This window comes from Leptinotarsa decemlineata, unplaced genomic scaffold (genome assembly GCF_025532065.1).
Source record: "Leptinotarsa decemlineata unplaced genomic scaffold, Ldec_3_MD MMD2_tig00004307_RagTag_RagTag, whole genome shotgun sequence".
Taxonomy (NCBI): Eukaryota; Metazoa; Arthropoda; class Insecta; order Coleoptera; family Chrysomelidae; genus Leptinotarsa; species Leptinotarsa decemlineata.
The window spans coordinates 13,977,020-13,991,063 of NW_027412606.1; the positions used below are offsets into that span (position 1 = coordinate 13,977,020).

Consider the following 14,044-nt stretch of genomic DNA (forward strand, 5'->3'; position numbering starts at 1 on the left):
AAGTTTGCTTTGAAATCTTTTTTCTCAGCTATTTCCGATGTCTTTTCTCCTAATATTTTATTTTTCATCGTTTGTATACCATGGACATTCTACTTATTGTTCAACCCATTTACTGGTTCATCTCAATTTCAGTTCCCAGTAATTTTTCACACTTGTATGCACAATGGAAACTCAATCCAATAATATTCAATGAGACTATTTCTATCCTCAAAAAGGACTACCCAATAATTTATGTTATTATCAAGTTTCTTGAAAATGTATGTGAATGTATTCAATATAATCTAAATGAATGAGTTATTTCTCTTCGGAAGAAATGTTGATTTCATTGAGTATACAGGGTGTTTAAAATTCGATCCTCACCATTGGAATCTCGGAAACTATGCGAGATACGAAGATGGTTAAATTGGATCAAAGTTGCGCATTTACCTGACTATGCCGCTGAAAAAGTTCTGAATTTCCGAGTATATCCGGAAATCCGGAGAAAACAGAAATTTCGGAAAATAGTTTTTATTTTTTTTCTGGCTTGATTTTTCGAAGGATTCGAAAGGAAGTCATTCAGGACGCTTCAACCTCAGTAGAAGTACTATTTTGTAAGGATGGAAATATCTACATTGTGTTGTAATGTCAAATTATAAACTTCTATGTCTGTTTTATTATTAAGAGTATATTCACTATCAGTTACGTTTCAAACAAATTTCTTAATATTCATTCCAAATGATTCAATCGATCAATATATTTCCTTCTCTGTTTCAGCTGGTTAAATGATATGATGGAAGCTCAATATACTGATGTTCATTATAGATCACTCACAGGTGAAGGAAATTTCAATTGGAGATTTGTGTTTCCATTTCAATATTTACCCGCAGAGAACAAACTGGTTGTTTACAAAAAAGAATCAATTTTTGAATCTGATGAAACTGAATTCAAAATGCCATGTGTCTTAACCATGCAAGTATGGGATAATGATACCTTTTCTAAGGATGACTTTTTGGGTACGAAAAGAGTTATTTATAACCAAATAATAATGGTAATTTTTTTTCAAATATATAAATTTTATTTTTTTTCGAAACAACGATAAAAATGAAAACAACAATAAAATAATGGTAATTACATGAATATTTATTTCAAAAATATTTGTTGAACTATTTGTATGTCATTTGGTATTATTTTTCAGCAATTCATACTCCATTTGATGTTCAGTAAAATAGTTTTAAAACTTTCGCAAATAAAATTGAATTAACTTCATTTCACTGTTGATACCACCAAACACTTCAACCAAAACTTCAATTATTGTTCAAATGCCTGTCTAGTCCGGTCAATTTAGATATTCGAAGTTACCTAAATTCCCACCAAGCTGTAAATCAGTAAGATTGTTTAAAATATGATTGAAAATAAAATTTGAAAGTTCCCCATCTTTCCCCTGCATGGAAAAAATTTTATTCAAGGTCAAAGTTCAAAAAAATGAATTTTTCGTGATTTTCAGCAAAACGGTAATGAAAATACTTCAGACAAAAATTGTAGATCATGAAATTATCTATCGATACTTTTTTCCTAAGAAGTTTTAATATGCACACATTTTCACGTCACCTATGACGTAGTGTATTTAGCGCGTTTTTTTAAGTGTTTTCCCCAGTAGGCCTATTCCACGGGTCAGTTATATATATATTATATATATATATATATATATATATATATATATATATATATATATATATATATATATATATATATATATATATATATATATATATATATATATATATATATATATGTATATATATTAGCAGAGATTGAAAAGATAAAAGCAATTAAAGTTAAAATAAAGTAGTGAAATTTAATCGTCCGAGTCGTAACTTTCAAATTCTTTTTCTTGTTCTTCTTCCTGATCTTCTTGTTCTCGTTCGTCTTGTTCTTCTTGTTCTTCTTCATCTTCATCCTGAGTACATGTAAACTGCGTTAATAGTGATGTATCACATGTCGCCTCGTTGGAATCAAATAGATCCACCACTGTTGGTGATTCAATACGACCGGCCTTGACAATGTGTACATGCCAGAGGACAAAACAGTTCGGCTTTTTTGCAACCACATTTAGCACTGCACCCCTTTTTGCAGTTGCAAAAAATTGTTATCTGCAATTTTTCTGACGCAGGTGGAAGTAAAGTTTGGGCTGGTTCTAATGAATTGTTAACCCCAACCCCAGTATGTAGGGTCTAGCTCATAACCAAGCCATACTTGAACTTGGTAATATACCCGAAAAAGATGTTGATGAGCAGCAACTGAGGTTAGAGAGAGACAAGGTAATTGTACTTGTTTTTTACTTTTGGTATTTTTAACGAAACATGATCTATACCTATCTAAACAGGTAGTTTTTTAGGAGCTCCCTACATATAAAGAAGAAAAGGAATGCCGTTAATGGCAATTTCTTGTAGAGTTGAATTACTATTTTTAAAAACTTCAGCACATTGAACGAAATTTTGTTTTCCAAACAATTTGAAAACTGTTATTTTACCCCTCCTGTAAAATGCAGATGTCGCTTCACAGCCAGTTATTGCGTGTAAAAATAATACATGATTTTGACACTTTGCAAAAGTAGATGAACTTTTTGATGAATATATTTCCGATTGATGTTGAACTTTTCCTGGTTTTAAGAAGAAAATAGTTTTTTCAGTTGAAGTTCAAGCAGAGAGTAATATGAGTAGGTCTACATCTTCACCAACAACAATAGTTGTATTTGTTAAATTGAATTTCTCTTTTGCTGTTTCAATTATCAATACATCAGCATCATTATTAGCTTGTTCACCAATATATTTTCAGCAGTAAATTTTTCTTTCAACATTGAAATCAATATTTTAACATATATTGAAACTACATATATGTATATGTCTACCTGGCGTACTCATGCATATTATGACGATTACAACTTTTACAACTTTTTGAATCGTTATATCTCAAAAACGGTGGCTGTTAGGAAAAAAAGTGTTGATATATTTTTTGTAAATAATTTTATGATCTACAATTTTTGGTCGAAACTATTTTTATGATAAATCTTACCGTTTATCCAAAAATTGCGTAAAACCCATTTTTTTGACTTGTGACCTTGAATAATATTTTTTCCAAACACGTGATAGATGGGAAACTTTCAAATTTCATTTTTAGTCATATTTTAAACAATCCTACTGATTGTCAGCTTGGTGGGAATTAAGGTAGCTTTACTCGTATTTTTTGATCTAATTTGACCGAACTATGTCACCTTATTAGATCGCTCTTGACTTTCCGCACTTCACGCACTCGACCGAAACTTGACTTTCCGATCGTAGCGTAGGTAGCGTTTATATATGGTAATCGAATCATCTCGAAGCCAATATGGAATGTGCTAGAAGTCTGCCGAAGCAACGTTGCATTTAACCAGGAGAAGCGCGAAGCGGACGTCGCACGCGATCTTGACCACGTCACAATTGATTTATGATGATCAGCGGCGGCCGCCGTTATCTTTTTTCAGGGAATGATTCACAATGATTCATAATAGCATAACAAATATGATGTTGAGTCGACTCCTAATATTTTTAGAACTATTTCCAACGAACAGATGAGAAAATAAAAATATGACAAAGACAACAATGAAGACTGATCGTTATAGTCAGCCACATCCATTCCTCAATTCAAGAAACTGATAGAGTGAAAGGACCACCACCAGAATACCAAGTAATGAGAAACTCTTTGAAAATCAATTTCAACAAAGGCGCATACTACCAAGACAGAGTAGTAATACGCAATCTATGAAAACCATTTATTTTATTTATCCTTCAGTAATACTAAATGTGAATAGTTTCTGCGTTTTTTTAACTATTCCTTCATCTAGTAACGACATTCAACAGAACGGTTCATACTTAATACAATAATTATAGCTAGACATGCCTTTTTCTTAAAATCCATAATCGATAAAAAACAGTCTATGTGATTTCTGCACCACTCGAAACATAATAATGATGAACCAATTATGTCAGTAATAATGAACATGCAAGGTGTGGAAAATAATGACAGAGAATGACGGGACAAATTTTAGTAATGATGTTTCTGTAATGATCTAAGGTACTTAATTGAATACTGAAGTATTTTGATATCCCCCACCAAATATCATGTGTAGCATTTGGTGATTAGAAAAACATCATACCAATCCTCAATATGCATCATCCAAAAGAATTCCATTTTCATTCAACAGATATTACCACCGTCACACTTATTGAATAGTACCTTCAAATTTCCAATTGGGTTTGAATACGTTAAAAGTATATAGTATTGACCAAATAACAGTTCCAATTTATTATTCCGTCGTTTCAGAAATGAAAAACTCAATAACAATATTTTTATCCGTAGGAAATTTGACACTGGAGCTATCAAAACTTCACCGACCTGCAAGAACAAAAGAAAAATGTCAATTGTCTATCATGGCAAAAAATGCACCCAAAATTAATTTGTTCAAACTTAGGAGAACAAAAGGTTGGTGGCCATTCAAGAGTATTGATCGGAAAACTAAGGAAGTTATCTGTGCGGTTAGTATTCATACGATTTCAATAATCGATTCGCATCCTTCTATGTTTCGTTCATTCATTTGAGTTCAAAATAAGTGTTAGATATATGTTGTTATGATAGATCCAACGGGAAATATAATTATTTTTGTCTGCGTCAGATAAACTTGTCTCAGAATCCCTACGAAAAAATTCGACAATATATTTGAAATATACGAGGAAAACAGGATTTTGTAATAGTATTACATATAATTCTCACAACCCTCATGAAAGCCTAGTAGCAATATTAAGCGTAGTCGCAGTGTTTTTTGCAATTATAGTGTATCGTTCTTTCAGTTTATAATATAAATGTTTCTACTTTCAGCAAACAGAATACTGATAATTGGAAGAAAATTAATTTTTAAATACCCCTAATATATTTCATCTCACTGCTTTGGTCCAAATCTCAACCAGAGAAACAAAAAAATAGTAATATTTTCTGATTTTCGTGGTTTCAATTCAGTGCTGTAAATGAAAAGCAGAGTTTGAACAGATTTTCAAAACAGTTTCAAAAAAGTCAGATTTGATCACCCATATATCTCACCATATATTCTCAAAAAGTATTTACTTCCATACGCTAATTTAGAATACAATTTTTATGTTGTTTCCTTTGAAGAAACTAACCGAGAATAAATGATTATGTACTAATGTATTCAAAAAATACTTTATTGTGAGATTTTCACTAAACGATTTTACAAAAACGCCATGCAGTGGCTTCTTCGGGCGTGTCTTTCCTCTCATGTACTGTCAACACTTGATGAAAACGCTAGTATTAGTCGATTTTTCATTAATTGAGCAGCCTGTTACGGCAGTTTTGACTCCTCAACTTTCACACCAAAATTTCAAAACGGCATGAGGTATTGACTACCTCAATTGAAAACAACAATATCAATGAATTGTTTACTTCTCTTAGTCAAATAAGAATTAGGTTTCTACATACAGTCATTCGGATATGACAACATGTTAAATACCTATTTCGTAAGTGAATAGTTGAACCATCATTTTTATAGAGTTCGCTGTTTTCTTTAGAAAGTAGTGGAAAAGGTTATTCAATAGCAAATGAGATCACACGTAAATAAAAATAATATACTCGTTTTTACAGTCTATCAGTGTGGGTCAGGCTAAAGTGGAAACGAACTGTATCAACTCTGTCGTGAATCAGTTTCTGAACTTAAAGAATGGTCACTTATTGAAAATCAATTCAAATGAATAACTGATCAACGAAATGAAAAATAAAAATGTGATTGATGAAATTTCAGATTGTTGTAATAATGTGTTGTCAGTTACGATTTAAATACTTGTGATGCACTGTTTGGAACCTTTAGTCTAGTAATGAATATTATCTACTGGAGTTCTATCCCAACACCAAACCCCAGTTCTCAATCGAATATTGACGACCCTGTTTCTTTTTCAAATAACAGATTTCCACCAACTTTCATTTCTTGACGTTTTGGTAAGGAGGAGTAAATGTGGAAAGCAAGCTAGAATACAATGTATGTAGGAAGGAAACGAGCACTCGCATGTATATTCCTGACAGTTCATATCACTGTGGACAGCACAAACGTGCTGGGATGGATTTTCTAGTGTATCTAGTGCATGAGAAGTTCACAAAATAAAAAGTGACAATACATGAAATAGCAATCAGATGATATTATAAGGAGGAAAAAGTTTAGGTTGGATACGAATGAAAAAAATCTCGACTTTTAGAAACACCAAAACCAAGATGAATATATATCTCAATTTCATACCACCAACACACGATGAACTCTGAAAAGATTTTCAAAGAACTAAGTATGAAAGTGGTATATAAAACAAGTCATACACTACAGTGCCTTTTAGGAAATCCACAAAGTCGAGAATTCGGAAAAGTGTGGAATTTACTTTTGTCTTTCGCTGATCTGAGGCTTTGTTGTATTTTCCTGGTGGGCTTGAAAAGTGTTTTTATTTTGTGCTTTCCTAAGATTTTTTTGATTCTGTCTGTAACCCTAGGAATGTACGGAAGAAATGCACGTGCAACCGTTTGAGTTTCTTTCCTATTTTGACTTGTGAAAGTCTTCAGTTTCATGGCCTTGTTGATCTCGGTCACCCTGTATCCATTCGATCTTAAAGCCACTTGAAGATGCTTCGATTCTTTTTGTAGGTGTTCCGGTTCACATATTCTACGAGCACGTTCCGTCAGGGTGTTGATAATTCCCCGCTTGTGACTTGGATGGTGGTTCGAAAAGGCATGCAGATATTTGTCCGTGTGTGTCGGTTTTCGGTACACTTTAGGTTTGTTCTGGTTCTACGAAATTCAGATTCTAGGACGTCAGGATCAAGCGCAGTTGATAAAGAACGTTCCAAATGACAAAAGTGTCATCCACGTATCGTAGCCAAATGATTGGTTTAAAATCGAAATCTTCGATTGCCTTCTTCTCAAAGTGCTCCATAAAGAAGTTGGCTATCACCAGACTAAGTGGGTTTCCCATCGCTACGCCGTCTAATTGCTCAAGAAATATATTTTCCATTGGAAGTAACTTTCCGTGAGGCAGGCCTTGAAGAGTCCGACAATATACTAGGAAACAGGTTGGCTATATCTCTCTCAAAGAATCTTCCAGCGGGACGTTGGTGAACAAGAACTGTCGAAACTGGCCAGAACACATTTTTTCCACAAAGTCTGTTGAATCCTTGACGTACGAGGTTGTTTTTCCAATATGAGGTTAGAAAATTATATGGTATATTTGAAAAATAAAATCGAAAACTAAATTCCCTATTTCACATGAATATTCATGTAGGGTGTTAATGCCAGTTATGATCCGCCTATCACCATTTTTGACATAGCGTGCAGTGGACCAAACAGTGGAAAGAAGTACTGCAAGAGGTTGTGTGCTCTCGACCTTCTGCCGACGAGGTCCGTGCGTGTGCACCAGATTATCCCCTTAAGGTCACTTGGACGTTCAATTCAAATGAGGACCCTGCTGTGTGAGGACGTTTTTGAAAATAGAAACAGTCACTATTAGTTGGAAGAGGTAATCGATGTCGGTTATCCATCACTTGTGTTTACAAATGCTCTCTGTTGTGTTCACAAATGTTCCCAAGGTCAAGGAGCCGAAGCTATTCTCTCTTATATATTATGTTATTCCGCATATGCATTACTTACTCAAGATCATAAATTCACTCAATTCTCAGGATCACAACATCAGTGTTATGATGGTAGGTAAAACTGGAACATATAGCGTTGTATAAATCCAAAGCAAGCACTTTCCTCCTGAAGACGTCAACTTAGTTGGTGAAACGCAAATCAAGAAGAGTATTGCATGATGATTGAGAAAATTGCTTTTTTCTAGATCACTTTCTTGAAAGTGTGTCAAGGTTAGTTTTAAAATGATGATTTCTATTCACCAAGTGGTTTCCTGAAGGATGGATGGAGATTCGAAACTAGATAACCTTGAATACAAAAAAACACTTCATTGTGAGATTTTCACTAAAGACTTTTACGAAAATACAACACATTTGTGGTGAGATAATGAATCTATTAGAATCTGACAACTTCCGGTTCTACTTTCAGTCGTCCGACTCTACTGGCTTCACTTCAATTCACAGGTGTTATTCTTATATTGGAAATGAATAAAAATCATATTTTATAACATTTAAAAACGAGCAAAAGTGGTTAACTATATATGAAGCACAAAAATATTGCAATATAAAAAAATAACCGAGATAATGTAATACGAACGTATGAAAAAAGTATGTACCTACTTGCCAATTATTCAACTACTCAAGCTATAGAGATTGAATTGTTCTATAATATTTGTATGGACAAACAACCAAGGGATTCAGTGATAGTGTACGCTTCACCTGCTTATGCAATGCGATGGCTAACTAAATGTGATGCCTCCATGGCCTTCTCATTGATTACATGCATCATCATTTTTTGACTTTCCAATAACTGTTTTTTTACATCAAAAAATTGTCAATTCTTGTCTTTAGACTCGAAGTGTACAGTTTCGTCTTTGAAATCTTGGAATATGACGTCGTTGCATCATCGTCTGGATCGGTAATTACTGTACACTCCGCGAGTACTGCTTTTGAACATTCGGCTTCATTAGAAGTATTGTTGCAACAAGTTAAACGCCTTCAAGCCTTTCAAGCCTTTATTAATGACGTAATATGTCAGGATGATGATGGGGTCAAAATAATGCACGATAGTCACTGCATAGAAGAGTTAGTCCAAAGAAACAGCTGTGCGCTCGCAAGTAGATAACGGCGGTGGAGGCATAGTAGAAATTGTATGGTACGTTCACCCACTGAGTTCTGCTGCTACTCGTGAATCGTGATACGCCGCGTCAAAACGGTCGACCAGAGATAGGTGTTTTGAATTTGTTTCTAATTTTTTGCGGAACCGCCACAGGGGTATCGCGGAACCCTAAGATTCTGCTGAAAACACTCATATTATGCCTGTTACAGACACAATATCCAGAAATATTAAATTTTTCATTTTTTCTATTCAATGTCTTCGTTTCATCCCGCGTTAGAAGGCAATGTCAGTTGCATAACACGCTCTCTCAGAAGGCAGCCATGACAGTCCCTTCGAACGCATGCAAGTTCATGATAAAACCAGAGGTTTACTGTCCGTGGCTATAGAGGGCATAGAAATACATAAACATAAGAATAATCTCAACCGTAAGGAAGAGAGTTCAAATACCAACAATACATGCATACCAGCACTTCATAATCCAAAGATTCTGCCAATGATTGAAGAACAGTTGGACCATTCAGGTCGTCTGACACCTAGTCTCATTGTAAGTACAAACGCAACAGACTCATTTTCAGTTTGCGCATCGCAGCAAGATACATTACTTCGACCGTTGCCGCAATAGCAAACGAAACGTCAGATAAAAAAACCTGCAGACCATAGCTAATGAATCCAGAACAACTGGAAACATTTTCAGCTAGCGGCCGTGAAACCTACATACATCCACCATTATTATTCTATATGAAGTCGTAGGTGGTCATTCATTTTCTTTGGAATAAAATTAGCTAAATTCCAAATTTGAAGTCTGAATTTATTAGAATCGGAAGTTTGAGGTGGGATTTTAACGAAATGTAAAGTCAAAAAACTAAGTCAAAGACTAAGAGTTTGGAATTTTGTTAAATTTCGACTTTGAACTTGGACTTTCATTAAATTTCCACTTCAAAGTTGGAATTTTGTCATTTTTTTTTCTAAATCATTTGTGGCCTGTCTAGACCTGCGTAAATATCGATTTGGTTCGAGTTGGAGTATAATTCTGAATATCTTTTCACTCACTATAAAATAGGCATTTTCATATTCATCGAATATTATAAGAGTTAAAATTGTGAGTCATGTTTCGAAACTTACAAATACATTCACTCATATTCATTAAGCATTGTTGAGATATGGAAAGTTTTTGTTAATTTCAGGGAAAAGTTGAAGCAGAAATAGAAATCCTCATGATGGAAGAAGCTTCAAATGAACCAGCAGGATTGGGTCGCCATGAACCTCAAGCATTACCTTTTCCGAAGTATGTTGAGTTCAATGTCAATTTTTTTAATACGCTAATTGACCATATTCAAGACCCATAGTCAGTTATAACTGTGATTGTAACACGAAAGACTTTAAATTTTCACGCAATGGATTTAATGTGTTTTGATTATATAACATCCACATTTAGGGCACTTCAAAATGATATTGTTCATCCTATGAAACTAGAAATCTGTAAAGTATTAATTTACTCTTCTTTATGTTGTTATTGCAGTATAATACGCAACAATACTAGCTGCCAATGATTTAATGTTTTCAATTCTCTCTTGTTTTCTCCATATTAGTATATGTCAAATATTGAAGTTGGTAATCATCAAGTATTAGAAACATGTGAAAGCTTGTTTAGGTAAATATGGTCAAATCAGCACGTAACAAATAAACGGTAAATTTCACTCATTATACCTTTCTTTGAATGATTTTCAAGTATTTAGAAAGAAATGATAATCCGAACTTCCTGAAATCAATAAAAATTATGATAGTAAGGTAAGATACCCTCAAATATTGGCATGGTGTGATTAGTAATATCACAACAAATATAGACACCCCCAAAATTTACGATACTAACACTGCATTAGAGCCATTTGGGACCACATGTTTTTTATTGATTAATTTATCCGATATAGATAAATGTATTCAAGTGACTACGAATAACTTTTTGATAATACGAAATTTAAACATTTGAGTGATGTTCATAAAAAAATATATGACTTATTTTTCATCAGTTTGTAATATATCCTGATGGATATCATTGGAATTTTCTATATTATGATCATTCGCTTTTTTGTTCTTCAAGAGTTGAAAAAGCTCTTCAGAAAATGTTTTGACAACTTATATATAAATTTCACTTTCTGAGAGTTGAATGATTCAAAGTTATGTTTTCAGTTATTTTGTACAATTCCAAACACGTTCGAAGGCAATATACTTTCCTTCTCTCAACTTCAATATATCCATTTTTACCTTTTTTTTTTTCAGTCGCCCTGATACATCGTTCCTATGGTTCAAAAATCCGTTGATGACCTTGAAGCATATCGTTTGTAAGTTGTATCGATGGAAGATGATCAAAGTTTTGATTGGTGTCCTCCTGATATTTTTATTGATCTCTGCTATTTATTCATTTCCTGGATATAGTGTGAAAAAAATACTTGGGGCTTAACGAAGGAACTAGACTAAATTGGCAGCAGATCTCAATAGTGTGATGGAAGAAAAGAGACAATATTTATCTATTGATTTTTATTTACTGCAGATGGAATACATTTTTTCCAAAAATGAGAATATTTCAATCAACGATATAATCATTTAATACCCTCATATATTCTTCTGTTGTGATATTCACAAAAGATGAGTTCACTAGGCAACCAATATATTACATTACATTTAGTACATATATCATTCATTTGCGAATACAAGTACCAAACAATCATTATGTTCCTTCGATCAATAAGAATACAAACTAAGCATAGGATGCTTGTGTTTTGCACTTCTTAATGATCATCCAGAAAATATGCCTAGAGTTTATACAGTTTAGGAATCAGACGAGTCAGACAAGTGATCGGTAAATATTGATTTCAGATAAAAAGCATAGAGGTACAGAAATTTCTATGAGGTAAGTATTTGATAGTTAGTTACATTATAGGTATCATCAGCTCAACATTATTTTCAGAATAACATCATAATAGTGATTAATAATATTTGTTAACTATGTATTCAATGGTTTTCTAAAATTATAGATAAAGATTAACATTAATTACATTTGACACTATGAGTTCCTTTACTTTAGTTTTGAAATCTTTCTCCCTTTTCAATTCTTTCACACATAAAGGTAGTGAATTATATAGTTTTAGGGCCAATGAAGAAAACAAATCTTTGTAAGTGACTTTTCTTGAAAATCTACAAGTCAATAGATTTGTTTTCTATGAATCGGGTAACATAATGTTTAAGCGGATTAACAATGGGCTTTATTTTACGGTAGGTATATATTAGGCAATAATATGCAAATACGTTTTTGAAATTCGGTTGCTTGGATTCCTTAAACAGACTTTTTGTATTATATAATCTGTCCTTTTTGAAGAGTATTCTTAGCAAACAATTTTGAGTAGTTTACAACTTTTTTTGAGCGTTGTGGTAGCGACCTCCCCATATTACTATGCAATATCTTAAAATTGACTCAGCTAATGAGTTATAAATTATGGAAAGGTTTTGCCTGCTGAGAATATCACGTAGCAAATAAAACTTATGTATCAGTTGCCGTAATTTCTTTGTTACATATAATGCATGTTCATTCCACCTTAGGTGTTGATCCACTATCCCACCAAGATACTTGTTTATTAATTTTTTCAATCTGTGGACAATCTGTAGGTTGGTCTTCACTAGTTAGAGAGATGGTGATAAAATTACTCTTCTGAAAATTCACTGTTAATAGGATGTGATTCAACCAACTCTGGATGTGAGAGAGGCTTAATTTAGTACATTCATATACCTGTTCACATGTAGTATTTAAGAAAACAATAGCAGTATTTTCTGCATATGATAATATGTGGCCATGAAAGTTATTTAGATCAGCAATGTCGTCGTTAATATACATAAGAAACAGTATTGGACCCAGCACTGAACCCTGTGGAACACCTATTGTGATTTTCAGTGAATCACTGAGACACTCTTCAATTTTTACTTGCTGTGTCCTGTTTTGTAAATGATTTTTTAATAGATTCAGTGCTGTGCCACGTATACCAACTTTATTGAGACGTTCAAGTAAAATATTGTGAGACACAGTGTGGAAAGCTTTGGTTATTTAGATCAGCAATGTCGTCGTTAATATACATGAGAAACAGTATTGGACCCAGCACTGAACCCTGTGGAACACCTATTGTGATTTTCAGTGAATCACTGATACACTCTTCAATTTTTACTTGCTGTGTCCTGTTTTGTGAATGATTTTTTAATAGATTCAGTGCTGTGCCACGTATGCCAACTTTATTGAGACGTTCAAGTAAAATATTGTGCGACACAGTGTGGAAAGCTTTGGCCAAGTCAAGAAATACCGCATGACATTTTCTTGACTTATCCAAGCCTCCGACAATATTTTTAGTTAAATCCATAATTGCATCTTCTGTACTCATATTTTTCTGAAATCCATACTGTTTCTCTGTGTTTGGTAAAAAATTTCATCAAACGATGTTTCAAACACTTTTCGAATATTCTTGCAAAGTTGTTTATAACTGAGATGGGTCTATAATTGCTAGGGATTTTGTAATCACCAGATTTATGAATGGGTGTGTGTGTTTCGAAAGATAAATTTATTGAATGTTTATTATCATTATAAAATTTCGCATACATACATAACATAATATTACACTCATTTGTCTCAATAATAAAAGTGTTCTTGCTTATATATCAAACATTTTAGAGTCGAATAGTATTTAGGCTGGTATAAGACTATTTATTCCTGTATGTTAATTTATAAATTAATATAACTAATTAAAATACGATTTTCTGAAACTTATGAAAGAGAATAGCAGTATATAAAAAACAAAAATCAGTACAGTTTCTTTCTTATGATGCACTGTTTGGAACCTTTGGTGTAGTAATTAATATTACTGGAGTTTTTTCCCAACACCAAATCGTTATTTCTAACACCTCGACACGTGTTTCGATCACCAAGTGATCATCTTTAAGAGGAAGATTAAACTAGAAATTAACGCGAAGCTAACGCTATTTATGCTATATAGATATACCTAACATATGTATAGGTAAACCATCTAGGTGTACCACCCATACAGGTATACCAACCTAAATTAATTTTACAATTTTGCCTTATCTATTATTTTACAATATACGTTTAACTGTTATAGCTCTATATAAAATAATTTTCAGCTATATAAAAATTAGTTTCACAATATTGCCTATCTAAATTCATTTTTGCAATGTGTCCTTATGTAGC

At 33.1% G+C, this 14,044-nt stretch overlaps 1 protein-coding gene across 2 annotated transcripts in view; it reads left to right on the forward strand.

The window, feature by feature from the left end:
• Positions 1-11,431, forward strand: part of mfr (ferlin family C2 domain-containing myoferlin misfire) — an 84,828-nt gene extending 73,397 nt beyond the window's left edge. The window contains exons 24-27 of one of the 2 annotated variants that reach the window (XM_074179024.1): positions 754-992; positions 4,375-4,550; positions 9,987-10,087; positions 11,080-11,431. In XM_074179024.1, the coding sequence (XP_074035125.1) occupies positions 754-992; positions 4,375-4,550; positions 9,987-10,087; positions 11,080-11,260 (697 nt within the window). In that variant the 3' untranslated portion in view covers positions 11,261-11,431. Of the gene's footprint in view, positions 1-753; positions 1,028-4,374; positions 4,551-9,986; positions 10,088-11,079 lie in introns of those variants that run through there. The other variant, XM_074179025.1, reaches the window with a different exon arrangement.
• The last annotated feature ends 2,613 nt before the right edge of the window (positions 11,432-14,044 follow it).